The 16,890-nt window shown below is 43.3% G+C and overlaps 1 protein-coding gene across 1 annotated transcript; it reads left to right on the top strand.

Moving 5' to 3' along the window:
- The first annotated feature begins 10,537 nt into the window (after window positions 1-10,537).
- Window positions 10,538-16,170, top strand: LOC114557571 (CD209 antigen-like protein C). The gene is made up of 7 exons (XM_028581113.1): window positions 10,538-10,622; window positions 11,084-11,155; window positions 14,735-14,824; window positions 15,280-15,435; window positions 15,527-15,690; window positions 15,773-15,885; window positions 15,962-16,170. The coding sequence occupies exons 1-7, from the start codon at window positions 10,595-10,597 to the stop codon at window positions 16,083-16,085; spliced, it is 747 nt and encodes a 248-aa protein (XP_028436914.1). The 5' UTR covers window positions 10,538-10,594; the 3' UTR covers window positions 16,086-16,170.
- Window positions 16,171-16,890: the final 720 nt, after the last annotated feature.

The raw sequence follows: 16,890 nt of genomic DNA on the forward strand, positions 1-16,890 counted from the left end.
TTTTCCTGACATGTTGTTCTTTTGCTTTTTATTCATCATAATATACTGTCCGATTGAGGCTGTGGTTACGTGATATTGCATAACTGACTTGTCTATTCAGCATTTTATCTCTCATCTAGCTCTTGGAAAGAAAGCCAATAAGCATTTCCCAAAATATCGAACTATTCTTTTAATTTCCTCCTGTGTTGCCCTATATCTATATATCCCAGCTCAAGTCTTAACTCATCTCAGCTCAAATTAAAGGGAATATGCCTTTATTGGTAATACTGGAGTTTGTATTAAGAGTACTCTGTGATATCTCTCCTCTCGTAATGAACCAATCACAGAGTCCAGGGGCAAAGCCAGCACAGGAGAGATTATAATGTAAAGCACACACATGGTTAGACAGTTTAACACACAGCAGACTGCTGTCACAATGTATGCACATAGTCTCACAGTGTGAATTTTAATTCTGATTTGATTGGAATTAAAGTGGTTTTAAGCCAGAGTTAATGGGTTTAGACTGGCTCTGGTTTAATGGTTTAATGAAGGCCTTGGTGGGCTTCTTGCCTCTTTCATCATCCTGGACTTCAGCCCATCATAATCCAAGTTTTTGTGTGTGTGTGTGTGTGTGTGTGTGTGTGTGTGTGTGTGTGTGTGTGTGTGTGTGTGTGTGTTAAATATGGTCTAATAAGGCTGTCTATATGCATTTTTGGAAAGATGGTCTTCAAGCACTTAAGGGATAGCTTGGTCATTCTTGACTTTCCTTCTTGGTCTAGTGTGTGTGTGCATTCGTCATTGTGCACACTCAAGTGTGTGCTCCCTCCCACCCTCCTCATCCCTATGCTTTCTATATATAGCTAGTAAGTTTGTTAGTTCATTCACTATAAGCTCACACAGTTTATTCAAAAGAGATATTTGTACCATTGACTCCTGTCTCATTACTGTCTGCAAACCATTCCTGTTTTGGGGAGGTAAAATAAACGGTGCTACACAGCTAACATGCTACAATAGCTTCTTTAATTTTGACTCTTCTGTGCAGGGCCGTACTGGGACTGAAATTCAGCCCGGGACTTTAAGATGGAGAGGCCTTTTACGCGAGTGCCCTTGGTGCACAAGCAGAAGGATTTTTTGCAGTTATTTTAATTCTAATAATGTTTTTATGGTATAAGGAGAATCAGATTACGCTGAAGACCTTCAAGAAACTTTAGGATGACACCTACCTCCTCAGGTTGTATAAGCAAGTCACCACTGCACTGAACACAACCAGGTCAGCAAAATGTAATCTCAAACACATAAATCACAGTATACTGCTAACTACCAGCATGTCATGTGCACAGTCAGTTGGAGTGATAAAATAGTTACAAATACTCATATACTCAAAAACTACAAAGAAGTCCCATAAAATAGAGATTTTTGTGTGTGTGTGTGTGTGTGTGTGTGTCCTTACTTTCTCAGCTTGGCTCCCTGGCTCAGCTTCCCCTGTGATGGACCCTGCCTCTGCTTACTGATTGTGCAGCTACATATGCATGAGAAGAACATCAGTTATAAATATGACTAAGAATAAAACATTTTCTAATTCAATCTGTGCTTCAGTCAAGTTATTATCTAGTATGTGGAACTATTGGCATTTTATCCTATATGTAAATATCTGATTGATTGATATGCCTAATATGATTGCCTACCCAGCCCTGCACACTGCCCCTCTACCTGTCTGTTTCCTGCTCTTCCTCTCTCCTCCTCCTCCTCTCTCCTGCTGCTCCTCCTCCTCTCTCCTCCTGCTGCTCCTCCTCTTCTCTCCTACTGCTCCTCCTCCTCCTCCTCCTCTTCTCTCCTGCTGCTCCTCCTCCTCCTCTCTCCTCCTGGTGCTCCTCCTTTTCTCTCCTGCTGCTCCTCCTCCTCTTCTCTTCTGCTGCTCCACCTCCTCTTTTCTCCTGATGCTCCTCCTCCTCTTCTCTTCTACTGCTCCTCCTCTTTTCTCCTGCTGCTCCTCCTCATCCTCCTCTTCTCTCCTGCTGCTCCTCCTCTTCTCTCCTGCTGCTCCTCCTCCTCCTCTCTCCTCCTGATGAGAGTGTATGTGTGCAACAATAGAAAATAGAAAAAATTAGCTTATCAAAGCAAAAATTTGGAGACAGAAACAACTCAGGTGTACAGGCCTAAAACTCCTAAAAACCTAAAACTGTCCTACCTCACATCACCAACAATCTTCGGAGGAGTTCACTGGACTCTGCAACTCTGTCTATGACGCCATCGTTGTCTAAAGTCATTAGGATCTCTTTCTCTGTGCACATTAGCATGAATGCCTCAAGACGCTCCTGTGTCAGGGTGCTCCTCAGTCTGTTCTTTACAAACTTGAGTGTAGAAAAGGTCCTCTCATAGGCCACTTGACTGAAAGAGAGTGTAAGCAAGAACTTGTAGGCCAGTCCAGTTACATGATAGGCGTCAGTGAGGAGGTTGTATTTGGAGAGGATATGATAAACACAAATTACACAATCTTTACAGGAGGTGCAGCTGGTGTTATTCAGTTCCATGTCTTCTCCATCCTCTGTCTCTTCTGCAGTCCGGACAGTGTATGACTCCAAATGTGGCAACTTAAGTCTCTCCCACTGGTTGGCCAGACTACAGAGCTCGGCATTGAGCCTTGCAGATGTTGCTCTTTCATCAAACCTAAGGAGGCATTTACTGAGGTGTTTGAGTGATTCAGATGGAAGCCCCCTATCTCTTAGTGTACCAAAATTCCTTGGGTCGAGGCGTGCAAAATCATCATAAAGAGCTCCATTTGCAGAATAGCGAGTCTGCATGCTCTGAGTCACTGTGTCCAAAATGACATTGTGCACCTTGATCCTGTACTGATCCTCTGTATTCAAAGAATGTTCTTCCTCTGCTACTTAACCTGGCATGGACTTCTTTCTGATTTTTTTTTTTCAGGTAGAGCCCCCTGAACCACCTCTTTAGATCCATTCTCGTCCAGCTCCTTGTTAGCCCATTCAACAAAGACTTTTGCAGCTTTTGTGACACCATCCATGTCCCTGTTGCAGGATTTTAGGCTGTCTTGGGCCTCCATAACTAGTCGATGAGCAGTGATTAGGTCCATGACACTGGTCTGGAGGTATCTGGAGAGTGGTGAGGTAATCTCAAAGATTCTAAAGAATATCGGCGCTGTCAGCACCGTCTCATGCTTCAGTAGGGACTCCATGTACCCCAATTAGCTCTTGCTCTGACATGTGCTTTGATTGACATATCTTCAACTATCCTTTTCAGTGTTATGATTAAATCAACATACAAAGCATTGTCTGGGTTACCAAAACAGCCAAATATCTTGCCTAGGGCCTGGTCCTTGGCCCACCATCTTGTCTCCCCGATAGGAGACATCCGTCTGTGTCGCTTAATCACTCACTTCCTCCCACATTTTCATACGCTTGTACGAGTCCTTGATAAATACAGCAACATCATTCACAATGGAGAAAAGGGATGCACTTTCTATCACAGCACTCGTTGCGTCTCCCAGAACAAGATTAAGCACATGTGCATAGCACCAGACGTGCACTTGGTTAGGTGACTCTGATGACAGTAAAGCAGAGAACCCTTTGTACTGGCCTTGCATGTTTGCGGCTCCATCCGTTGTTGCCAAAACAGTTCCTAAGCTCAATATCCACCTTTTTTTATTAAGTAGCTCCACAAAATACTCCCCAGTTGATGACTCACATTCAACCACACCTATGAGCTTCAGTAACATATCTGAGGATAACAGCACATTGGTCTGTGGAGGTAACATCTTGTGTGGTGTCAATCTGCAGAGAAAACATGCCTTACTTCCCTTGAAATGTTTTCTTTGATTACGTTGCTGATTACATCAATCACTTTGTTGACAGATGTTTTAGAGAGCAGTGTAACGAAAGATCCTCTGCCTTTAACACTTGTCTTATGTAGGCTTTTGCTTTTTTGAACACATTCACATGTTCTTGCAGAGAGACATCAAATTTGCTCAGCAGAATGATCATTTCCAAGAAGTTTCCATCATCAACAGCAATGTTGTCCCATGTGTATGCAGCTTCAAATTTGGTGCCTCTATAGCTAAGACCACACTTTCCGATAACTTTTATCACTTCTATGACACGGTCCATGACTTGGCATTTCTTTCTGACTTGGTCACAGTGAAGAGACACTTGTTTTCCACTTGGTAAGCTTGCTATGTCTGCTTGACTGTCCTTTATAAAATATGCTTCTGCACTGTCTCTGTGAACTTGGCTTCTTTTGTGCTCTTCTATTCTCTGGTGTACATGCTTCCAGGCTGTCATTCCCCCCTTATTGAATGCATTTTCATTTGCAGATGGCTTTGCATATGCCAAACATACTGTGCAGTACAGTGATTTTTATTTCTTACAGTATGTAAGCCACTTTCTCATAATACCATCTTTGGTGTGATAGATACTCGTGCCTTTTCTGGGGGGTTGTTGAGGGTGGTAAGAAAAAAAAAGAAAAATTAAAGCCCTCATCTTCAGCTCTGTGTAGGTCTATCCCTGACGCATCTTCACCTGTGTTGGATCCTGCCTCTGTCTTTACTGGTTGTACTGCATGAGAAGAACGTCATTATATCTTTTTCTATCTATGCATAATATGATTGCCTACCAAGCCCTGGACACTGCCCCTGTACCTGTCACTGTTTTTATACTGGTTCCATTCTCCTCCTCCTGCTCTTCTTTCTCTTGTTGCTCTCCTTCCTCCTGCTCCTCCTCCTTCTCTCCCTCCTCATCAATATGACAGCAGGGGTCATCCTCAACCTGTCCCTCTCCATCACTGACCTTAATAGCTAATATACATACAGAGATACAGAGATTCTTTGCTTATAGAAGGATGTTGTCTGTGTGTGGTGACACGCTGCAAAGTGCTGTTTATAATATATATATCTAAATATGTAAGGGATAAATGGCTATAACATGATAACAGCACCTTTTTATTACATGGCTACCTATCAAATAAATCAATAATTTGACACACAGTATTGATTTAAAAAGGAGTTTATTGTTTTAAAAAATGATTGTATTGCTTCCACTAAAGAAAATAGTTCTGTCTCTATGGTTAGAATCCTGCGTGTCCATGGCAACGCTCTGCTTTGAGCGGACTGTTATCAAGCAATAATCGCATTCATTGGCACGAAACTAATACAATCGTTTTTATAGCAAACCGCCTCGCTCTACATTATCCCTTATATAATATATATGCTTCTCCGTGAACCATCACCTTATCGTGGTGGAGAGGTTTGTGTGTCTCTGTGAACCTGAGGGCTGTGTTGTCTGGAGCTTTGTGCTCCTGGTAGGGTCTCCCAAGGCAAAGTGGTCTCAGGTGAGGGGCCAGACAAAGAATGGTTCAAAAACCCCAATGAAGAAGCGAGGGAGAGATGGAGTGACCCTGCCCAGAGGAAGCCCGGGGCCACCGTCGGGAGCCAGGCCCAGACGGCGGGCTCGTCGGCGAGCGCCTGGTGGCCGGGTTTGCCACGGAGCCCGGCCGGGCACAGCCCGAACAAGCTACGTGGCTCCCATCTCTCCAGCCCATGGGCCCACCACCTGTGGGAGGAACCGTTGGGGTCGGGTGCGATGCCACATGGGTGGCAGTGAAGGTCAGGGGCCTCGACGGACCAGACCCGGGGAGCAGACGCTGACTCTGGGGACGTGGAACGTCACCTGTCTGTGGGGGAAGGAGCCGGAACTGGTGCGGGAGGTGGAGCGCAACCGGTTAGATCTGGTGGGGCTTACCTCTACGCACAGTCTTGGTTCTGGAACCATACTCCTGGATAGGGGTTGGACTCTTTTCTTCTCCGGAGTTGCCCAGGGTGTGAGGCGCCGGGCGGGTGTGGGGATACTCACAAGCCCCCGGCTGAGCGCCGCTGTGTTGGAGTTTACCCCGGTGGACGAGAGGGTCGCCTCCCTATGCCTGCGGGTTGTGGGGGGGAAAACTCTGACTGTTGTTTGTGCATATGCACCAAACAGGAGTTTGGAGTATTCGGCCTTCTTGGAGACCTTGACTGGAGTCCTGCATGGGGCTCCAGTGGGGGACTCCATTGTTCTGCTGGGGGACTTCAACGCACACGTGGGCAATGATGGAGACACATGGAGAGGCGTGATTGGGAGGAACGGCCTCCCTGATCTAAACCAGAGTGGTTGTTTGTTGTTGGACTTCTGTGCTAGTCATGGATTGTCTATAACAAACACCATGTTCGAACATAGGGATGCTCATAAGTGTACCTGGTACCAGAGCACCCTAGGCCGAAGGTCAATGATCGATTTCATAATCGTTTCATCTGATCTGAGGCCGTATGTTTTGGACACTCGGGTGAAGAGAGGGGCAGAGCTGTCAACCGATCACCATCTGGTGGTGAGTTGGGTCAGGGGGTGGGGGAAGACTCTGGACAGACCTGGTAAGCTCAAACGTGTAGTGCGGGTAAATTGGGAACGCCTGGAGGTGGCCCCTGTCCGGCAGACTTTCAACTCACACCTCCGGCGGAGCTTTTTGTGCATCCCTGTGGAGGCTGGGGGCATTGAACCCGAGTGCACAATGTTCAAAGTTTCCATTGCTGAAGCTGCAGCGAGGAGCTGTGGTCTTAGGGTCTTAGGTGCCTCAAGGGGCGGTAACCCAAGAACACCGTGGTGGACACCGGTGGTCAGGGAAGCCGTCCGACTGAAGAAGGAGTCTTTCCGGGATATGTTATCCCGGAGGACTCCGGAGGCAGTTGCAGGGTTCCAAAGGGCCCGAAGGGCTGCAGCCTCTGCCGTGAAAGAGGCAAAGCAGCGGGTGTGGGAGAAGTTTGGAGAAGACATGGAGAAGGACTTTCGGTCGGCACCAAAGTGCTTCTGGAAAACTGTTCGCCACCTCAGGAGGGGGAAGCGGGGAACCATCCAAGCTGTGTACAGTAAGGATGGGACACTGTTGACCTCAACTGAGGAGGTAATAGGGCGGTGGAAGGAGCACTTTGAGGAACTCCTGAATCCGACTAATATGCCCTCTATGTTAGAGGCAGAGCTGGAGGATAATGGGGGATTGTCGTCGATTTCCCAGGCGGAAGTCACTGATGTAGTCAAACAACTACACGGTGGCAAAGCCCCGGGGATTGATGAGATCCGTCCAGAAATGCTCAAGGCTCTGGGTGTGGAGGGGCTGTCCTGGTTGACACGCCTCTTCAACATTGCGTGGAAGTCTGGGACGGTGCCAAAGGGAGGCAGACTGGGGTGGTGGTTCCCCTTTTTAAAAAGGGGGACCAGAGGGTGTGTGCCAATTACAGGGGTATCACACTTCTCAGCCTCCCTGGTAAAGTCTACTCCAAGGTGCTGGAAAGGAGGGTTCGGCCGATAGTCGAACCTCGGGTTGAGGAGGAACAATGCGGATTCCGTCCTGGTCGTGGAACAACGGACCAGCTCTTCACTCTCGCAAGGATCCTGGAGGGAGCCTGGGAGTATGCCCAACCAGTCTACATGTGTTTTGTGGATTTGGAGAAGGCGTATGACCGGGTCCCCCGGGAGATACTGTGGGAGGTGCTGCGGGAGTATGGGGTGAGGGGGTCTCTACTCAGGGCCATCCAATCTCTGTATGACCAAAGTGAGAGCTGTGTCCGGGTTCTCTGTAGTAAGTCAGACTCGTTTCAGGTGAGGGTTGGCCTCCGCCAGGGCTGCACTTTGTCACCAATCCTGTTTGTAATATTTATGGACAGGATATCGAGGCGTAGTCGGGTTGGGGAGGGGTTGCAGTTTGGTGGGCTGGGGATCTCATCGCTGCTCTTTGCAGATGATGTGGTCCTGATGGCATCATCGGCCTGCGACCTTCAGCACTCACTGGATCGGTTTGCAACTGAGTGTGAAGCGGTTGGGATGAGGATCAGCACCTCTAAATCTGAGGCCATGGTTCTCAGCAGGAAACCAATGGAATGCCTTCTCCAGGTAGGGAATGAGTCCTTACCCCAAGTGAAGGAGTTCAAGTACCTTGGGGTTTTGTTCGCGAGTGAGGGGACAATGGAGCGGGAGATTGGTCGGAGAATCGGGCGCAGCGGGTGCGGTATTGCATTCAATCTATCGCACCGTTAGACGAAAAAGAGAGCTGAGCCAGAAGGCAAAGCTCTTGATCTACCGGTCAGTTTTCGTTCCTACCCTCACCTATGGTCATGAAGGCTGGGTCATGACCGAAAGAACGAGATCCGGGGTACAAGCGGCCGAAATGGGTTTCCTCAGGAGGGTGGCTGGCGTCTCCCTTAGAGATAGGGTGAGAAGCTCAGTCATCCGTGAGGAGCTCGGAGTAGAGCCGCTGCTCCTTTGCGTCGAAAGGAGCCAGTTGAGGTGGTTCGGGCATCTGGTAAGGATGCCCCCTGGGCGCCTCCCTAGGGAGGTGTTCCAGGCACGTCCAGCTGGGAGGAGGCCTCGGGGAAGACCCAGGACTAGGTGGAGGGATTATATCTCCAACCTGGCCTGGGAACGCCTCGGGATCCCCCAGTCGGAGCTGGTTAATGTTGCTCGGGAAAGGGAAGTTTGGGGTCCCCTGCTGGAGCTGCTCCCCCCGCGACCCGACACCGGATAAGCGGACGAAGATGGATGGATGGATGGATGGATAATATATATGCCTATATTTAAATGCAAATATAAATAATTTCAGTGTATAATAAACACATCACTAATCGTGCACCTGTCCTGTCCATGCTGCTGTAACGTTAGGGGAGAACCGGGACGAAGGAAACCGTTTTTAATTAAACGTCATTTACAAAGACATCGTAAAACAGTGAAAGCTAATATTTTGTCACTAGCAACCTAAATCTGTCCTCAAATACAGTTGCATTGTCAGTTCTGAACTAAACCGTTGGGGAGTTATTTAAGCAGTAGTCTGACGTGTGTTTTGTTTCATTCGTCCCTCCTGGCCTGGACGAATGAAACAGACATGGATGACGAAAGAAACATCCAGTTTAAGCTATGTACACTTCCCACAACTTCAATATTTGGCAACATATCCCGAATGTAACTTCAGATAGGTGTTATTTCAGATAGATTGGTGCAGGGCTATACGTCTTGGTGAATGTCTGTTAACAACTCATTGCCGTCATCGTGAAGCGCGTATCTCACAGTTATGGAAATACCATGCGCTATGCCATTTATATAGCTAGAATAATACATGTTTCCAATTATATAATGTTTCTATAGTACAAAATGTTATTTCACTCTGTTATTATGTGGGTAAGCCACCGCACATCCAAATAAGTGCGCTTCATGAACCATAGCCGTCAGTCTCCATAGGATAACATGGGAAAACTCGACCCCCTACCTGATAGCCCCAAATATATTTACATCTTTCTAAAACCACTTTTCCATGTCTCACCTGTATAAAATATAGTATAAACGCAGATATGTGTGCAATTACTTAGAATACACCGACAGATTTGCTGCTCCTTGCAGCTGAGAGAAGCTTCCATTGAAAATGAATAACTTCCAGTAATTTAGAAGCTCAAGTCGGTGGCGGTGTGTACGTAAAGTTGACTAAAAAGAGGAATAAAAAAATCATCTTTTGGAAATTGATCTTAATGCCTCTTTAAGGACACCAATTTTGTTTGTGAATGAATAATGTATCGTAAATAAATAAATGTTCTTCCTTAAAATACAGGGGGCATAAGTAAGTACACCCCTATGTTAAATTCCCATAGAGGCAGGCAGATTTATATTTTTAAAGGCCAGTTATTTCATGGATCCAGGATACTATCCATCCTAATAAAGTTCCCTTGGCCTTTGGAATTAAAATAGCCCCACATCATCACATACCCTTCACCATACCTAGAGATTGGCATGGTTATATTTCAGTTAGCCTAATAGCTGGTTTGATTTGCATTGAGAGATGATTTTATGGAAAGTACCCCATGCCAATCTCTAGGTATGGTGAAGGGTATGTGATGATGTGGGGGGGCTATTTTAATTTAAATTTTTAGTCAACTTTAGCATGGGTGTCCTAATTTTTTCACATGACTGTAGGTATGCTAATGTAAGTCTGTGAAACATACAGTGACTAGACTGAAGGGACACTGTTATCATTGATATCTGTTGAATGGGCTTTTGTTCTGCTTTGTTAGAGATGTGATGCTTATGATTAGTATATCAGCAGATTGATGACAGGGACAGACAGACTGCTCAGTTTCCTGTCTCCTATGTATCATGGAACATATATTGTTGCTACTCATTGGCCAAAATGGGGGCACTGCGTCACTTGTTCTCAACAGAATGTCCTCAGAGCTTTTTGCTTCTGCATGTTAGGAATATTAATGTGTAAAATATTTTCTATTTATCTATCTAGAGGCAAATTCATGTTTCATTACATTAAATAAAAACGCTGCGACACGTTGTTGTTATTGTCTTTTTCTTACACAATGCTGATTGAAAATAATTTCACCAATGTAGAACAAACAACATAATTCAGGAAGTTGCAACATCATTGAACAGGATGTGTGAGACAAGCAGATTGAAAGACAAAATGACAATCACAACCATAACCTCAATAAAATAGGGCACAACCTCAAATCAGACCATCACAGTGGAGCAGACGGCCTCCTAACAGCTCTCATACAGGACTGCAGCAGGACTTTAAACATTTGTTCAGGATGAACAGAAAACCACAGGAGGAAATTGGTACTTAAAAATATTTTAATTTTTATATTTTTATATCTTATCTATTAGATATTTATATGTACCAGGATGTTCTCTACTTTCTTTGTGTGTTTTCAAATATGAGATGTTTTTGATGCTTTTCAACAGCACCATCAGGTTTTAAAATGTCCAAATACATCTCCAATTCCATCTTTTGCATTATGAGTTTACCACTCTGCTCAACACATTGGGAATGATTTCATGTATTTTGTCGTTTGTTGAGTAAATCATGGAAAAAGCTGACAATTTATCATCTTATGGAAACAGCAAATAATGTATTTTAAAAAAGAGGATTTTAGGATTGTTGATTATTGATCTTGATTCTTTGAATGAAACTGATTTTACAATGTTAACATTGATCATATGATCCATCTTTTCTCAACATATTTGCCGTAAAACTGCATTATAAACATATAAACATTTTTTTGATGTTTATCTTTCAGAGGAAATCGAGGAAGAAGCTAGCTATGGTAATGCACCAGTATGTACTGTGGATAAAGTGGCAGCCCCTCCAGGTACATTTCACACATTTATTATTATTAACCATGAGATGTATTTACAGATCTTTATTTATCTGTCACAACATTTTGTCTGTGATGAATTTTTGAAATGTGAATATTTAAAAGCTTAAAGGTCCAATATGTAATATTTATACTGTAATAAATCCAAAAATGACACCAATGCCTCATCAGATATTAAGGAAACATGTTAAACTGAAATACTATCTTTTCTGACAACAATGCTAATTTCAGTATTTTTTCTTTTTGAAATTTACATTCCGTGACGGAATTTATGTTTATGTTTTGATCTGTGTGTTGTTATCAACGGCCCAGATTGACAGCCAGGCCGGGTTGCCAGATATACCTGTAAAAACGTAAACCCAGCGCGCTACAGCTGTAACGGTAGTACAGCCATGAAAGCAGCAAACAAACAAACAGGATCAATGGAGATAGATTCTACATGACATAAAAAAAAGAAAACAGCATGTTTCTAACAGTTGCGTGACCAGAGACGTAACAACCCCCTGGTAAATATTGGAGATGTATTTGAAAGATGGAGACAGCTTAGATCCCAAAAGGACACAGAGTTGGTTTATTTTCTCCTGAACAGGTAAGCATTAGCTTCAGGCTAATTTATCACAGCTACTAGGGACGGGCATTTTTTGTCATTTCAACATTTGTGTACTCACATTGAATTATATAGCTAGAGTAACCGAGTTGGTTACTCGCAAAAACAATTGAGACATAGCCAGTAAAGTGATCCCGACTGGTCCTGGCTAACGCCGCCATGCTAACCCTGCTAACTGCTAACGTTACCGGGCAGCCCATGGCTGTTTACAGCGTGTAGCCTCTTCAGCGGCTGGAGCCGACAACGGTGAGTTATTTTAAACCACGAGAGGGGGGCTGTAAATCGGAAAGAGAGGACTGTGAGTTTGCAGTGTGTTTAGCAATTGTTGCCATAATTCTAAGCCAATGAAGTGTGTCGGCAAGGTAGTGGTATTTTTAGCGTTTCGTATTGTAATTCTAAGCCGAGGAAGTGTGTCTGTCAGTTGGTTACAGAGCTCCGCGTCAGCACGGGCTTTTATGACTGTCAATATAGCCAGCATCTAACGTTAGCTACTCCGCTGTGCTGTGGAGTAATGTCTGGCTATGTGAGACTAGCATCTAACGTTAGCTACTCCGCTGTGCTGTGGAGTAATGTCTGGCTATGTGAGACTAGCATCTAACGTTAGCTACTCCGCTGTGCTGTGGAGTAATGTCTGGCTATGTGAGAAAAGCGTCTAGCAACATTGTTGTGAATGCTGCGGTCTCAGCCTGGCAACCCCCGTGAACTTTGAGTCTGAGCAGGAGGGGGCGAGGGAAACGACTCTCCAGTATTTTGAATTGGTAGTGCAGTAACTATTTCAACCGCTAGCTGCCAGTATTACACACAATATTGCATATTGCACCTTTAATGTTTTCAAAGCACTTTTGACTGTATTAAAGGAAATATGTGGAATTTTCAGAAAGTCCTTGGTACTAATGACACAGTTGGCTGTTAAGTAAACTGCAATCAACATCCTTTTGCTCGCACTCAATCGACAAATCATCAAGGTCAGCGAGCATCCTGGGCATCATCTGAGAAAACAGTGACGTGACGTACACAAGACTGAACTTTGTTTACACTCACATCTTTCGTTACTGTATTAGAGCTACACTTATGTCAACAACCAGGCAACAAACCAAGAAACCAATATGTTAACAAGTAAAAAGTGACAGACATATCCTCTTCTTCCATTTCTACTCTGTCCCTTCTGTCTTATCCTTTAAGATAAAACAAAACCCTGATGCTAATTTCATGACTTTTGAAAAATGCAAATTGGTCACATGAAACAACATCCAAAATGTCCAAAAACAGAGAAACAGAGGCCAGACAGCTTATAAGTTGGTAAGTTAAACTAATATGACAAATAGCAGTACAAGAAAAAGAAAATAATAGGCATCACTGCATCCTTTATCATGTAAGATATTAAGACGACTCCTATTTAAAGTGGCTACTGTCTAAAAACAAGAACCTGATGATGGAAGGAATAAAAGATTTGGAGTAATGATTTCTGTATATACTGTATGTACTGTATAGGATTGCTTTCATTTTATTTTTACATGTGTATCTGTGGGCATGTGCTCATCTTTAGCCTAGCCTACATTTAGGCAACATCTACAAATGTATTTATCACAGCCTATGAATGAAGAACGTTAAATTGTTTAGAATATAGCTAGCATGTATAATAAATATAATGAAATAATTTAGCTATGCATAGTACCTAGACCTGCCAACAAATTCTTATTGTTAGAAGAAAACCAAACAATCCTTAGACCTATAGACCACTACTGACCTCAATCACACCGTCTCCCTCAGAATCAACTGCTCTACCAATCTCCTGCTTCTCTTTCTCTCTGCTGAAATATCTTCCAATATCCATCTCATCTGCTCCATGAATTGAAGGATACAACGGTACAACAGCATTAACAGGGACCCTATGGCATTTAGTTTTCAGTGACAACAACATTCTATGGGGATTGATATTGTTTTAGAATAGGCCTACTATAGAGATAGGCTATATTATTGGCAATGAATAAAGAGTTGTGATTAGCTTGCTAAGTTAACCATTTCTTGTATTTCGCTCGTTCACTCTAGCTAGACTTTAGTTTTCCATAGCAAACCAAAATATCCCCTTTCCTTTCCTCAAGAAAACGTAGCTAAAGGTAAGCAGGTCATTAAAAACAACTTACAATTTCACTCTGTATCACTATGTGTAATCAATCTTCCTTTCACCATTAACGTGTGTATCGGTGTGTGTATGTGTGTGTGTGTGTGTGTGTGTGTGTGTGTGTGTGGGGGGGGCGGAGGGTGCATAACGAGTTTAGACCAAAGAGTAGCGACGAGATGAGATGAATCTTCCAGTTACTCACAACGCTCTGAAAGCTGCCAGTTCACACCAATGCAACGAGACTGTACGGTGCATCATCTTGATAGCACAACGACTCTTTGTACTTCTGTCTAACTTCTGACTTTTCAGCTATTTTTTTGTAGCTGGATATATATAATTTGTTGCGTCTAAATATGAATGAGGACAAATCAAATTGTTATTGTTGTTCTTATAATTATTTAGGGGGGCTTAGGAACATTTTGGGGTAGCTTCAGCCCCCCTAAAACAGGCCTAACGACGTCCCTGTAGCCAATTTACCAGCCAGTTCAGTCCCAGAAGTCTGGATGAATTAGCTGACGTTGTCCACTCAAAACTAAAGTTGATAATTTGGTAATTTGTCTGCATTAGCAAACAAGCTAACTTTGTTGGTAACTGTTGGCCCTGTAGGAAAAGCTGACGAGAGGCAAGTCATTCTAAAGTGTGCGTAAATGTCACATCCTTTGGATTTTTAAATGGATGAATTAGCTGATTAGCTGTTAGCTGTTTGCTATTTCGGGGAATGTCTCAGTTTTTAAGTTAAGTTACAATCCGTTCACACACTGGCAATGCAACGCAATAATTACATTTCTTCACAATGTACCTTTAAATCAACATAAATTTGACTGAATCCTTATTTTTCTCTCAGACCAGAGGTCTCTCTTCTTCACTCAGTCTTTTCCACCGATAGCAGTGTGTTGGCTGATACTGTTAGTCATCATGGGCCTTCGTATCTACTGTGAGTACCACTGTCTAAACTTGTTGTTGGTAGTCCTTATTTAAAGGACAGGTTCACATTTGTCAAGTTTGTCAGATACCCATATGTACATAGAAACAGTTCTTGCTTGGTGTTATCCTTCCTCCTCTTCATACTGGTCCTGTACAGCGATGAAGACGTGACTTTGGAAAATATTTAGACTACTTGATAAGGTAAAATTATGAATGTATTTTTCACAGAAGTAGGACTGTGGACTTTGTCCCCTATCTCCTATATTGGAAGAACATTAGAAAGGGATCTCTTATTCTCCAGTATGAACTGGAGGAATGATCAGAGCAAAAAAATCAATGTTCATATGGACACCTGACTATTGTTTAAAGATATATGTCAGTCTATCTTTTAATATCTAATATGATCATGTAAATTGCTTCTTTCGTTGTGTATTTCTATAATATAACAACACTCTGTCACTATAGTTACCTCTGTCATTTCTGAAAATGACGCCAAGCTGAGGGCAGAAAACCAGCAGCTGACATCCCAAAACCAGCAGCTTAAGGCACGAAACCAGGAGCTGGAGACACAGATACGAAACATGACGACAGTTGATGATTACTGCCCCAAAGAAAATAACGGTTTGTTAGGATCCAATTAATGAAGTCAAACAATATGCAATAGAAATAATATCACAATGCAGTTGTTTATGGTTGGTGTCTGTCGTTTCAGAGAGACAGTGTAAAGCTTGTCAGGAGGACTGGTTACTCAACGAGTCTAACTGCTATGAGATTCATGACGCCGATCCTTCTAATCAGAAAACCTGGGAAGAAGCTCGAGCTAACTGCAGCGGATATAACGCAGATTTTGTTATTGTACATAGTCAAAAGGAAAAGGTAATGAGAAACTTTTGACGAAATTGTGAAAGTGAAATGTAGATCATGTTTAAATATCTGATAACCATTTCTCTCTTGTCAGGATATGATCAATGGTTACAGCTGGGGTAAGCAAGATGAGAGTGGATACTGGATTGGCCTGAGAGTTGAAAATGGGAGATGGAAGTGGATTGATGGAAGTGATCTGGCTGTAGAGTAAGAGACACATTCCTAACACTTTGAATCATAAACTTTTATCAGCCTTGATCTAAACATCTTGTTCTTCCCTCAGCTTCTGGATAGGACCTCCCTTTGTCGGTCAGTGTGCAGTTTCTGTCCAGGGCGTAGGATGGAGATCAGTGAGCTGTGCTGACAGAAAACGATGGATCTGCAAAAAGAAGGCTTTATGTGTTTAAACACTGCAGTCATATTCAGCATGCTAATATCAACTGGCTTATAAATATGAAACTATGAACACTTTCAAAGCTGTTTGTGTGTCTGAAAAAACCGACACTTAGATTAAATGTAACTGAGTTAGATATTGGATTATAGAGGTATGGTGTGTCTGACTACTGACACCAACATTTAAGAAAATACAGTGACTGGCCTGAAGGGGCACTAAACTGTTAATTATCAATAACTTTAAATGTGATTTTCTTCTTCTTTGGTAGCGATGCAATGTCAGAGACCGGTTAGTAGAGGATCTTTGGCGATACTTCTATTTCCTGTTTTTATGACATTTTATTTTGTTGCTCCTGATTGGCCAACAGAGGGTGGTCATCTATCACTTGTTCTCAACAGAATGTTCCAGAGTCTGTTTCAATATTTCCTTGTACAGCTGATAATTAAGTGTTATCTTTCTATCTAGAAGCAGTTTCATAATTTAGTCTATTACATTGAATAAAGTGTATGACAGATGTCTGATTTTTTGGATTTATTTATGTAATGGAAATACTTACGGCCCTGGGCCTGTTGTACTTGTGTGTGGTTTGTCTTGTTATCTTGCAGGTGTAGCGGAGGTGATGATGATATGATTGGGAGCACCTGGCCGGTCCTCCCAGGCTATTTAACCCCACCTGCCCCGAGTTCAGACAGCTGCATTCTCCTGACTGTGCACCAGCATGTTTAGTCTCTGTTTAGTTAGTTCCTTTGTTAGTTACTGACAACGTGCACTTCACATTCTCCACTACATTCATACACCCTCATTCACCACTGATACTG

The sequence above is a fragment of the Perca flavescens genome, chromosome 6, assembly GCF_004354835.1.
Source record: "Perca flavescens isolate YP-PL-M2 chromosome 6, PFLA_1.0, whole genome shotgun sequence".
Lineage (NCBI taxonomy): Eukaryota > Metazoa > Chordata > Actinopteri > Perciformes > Percidae > Perca > Perca flavescens.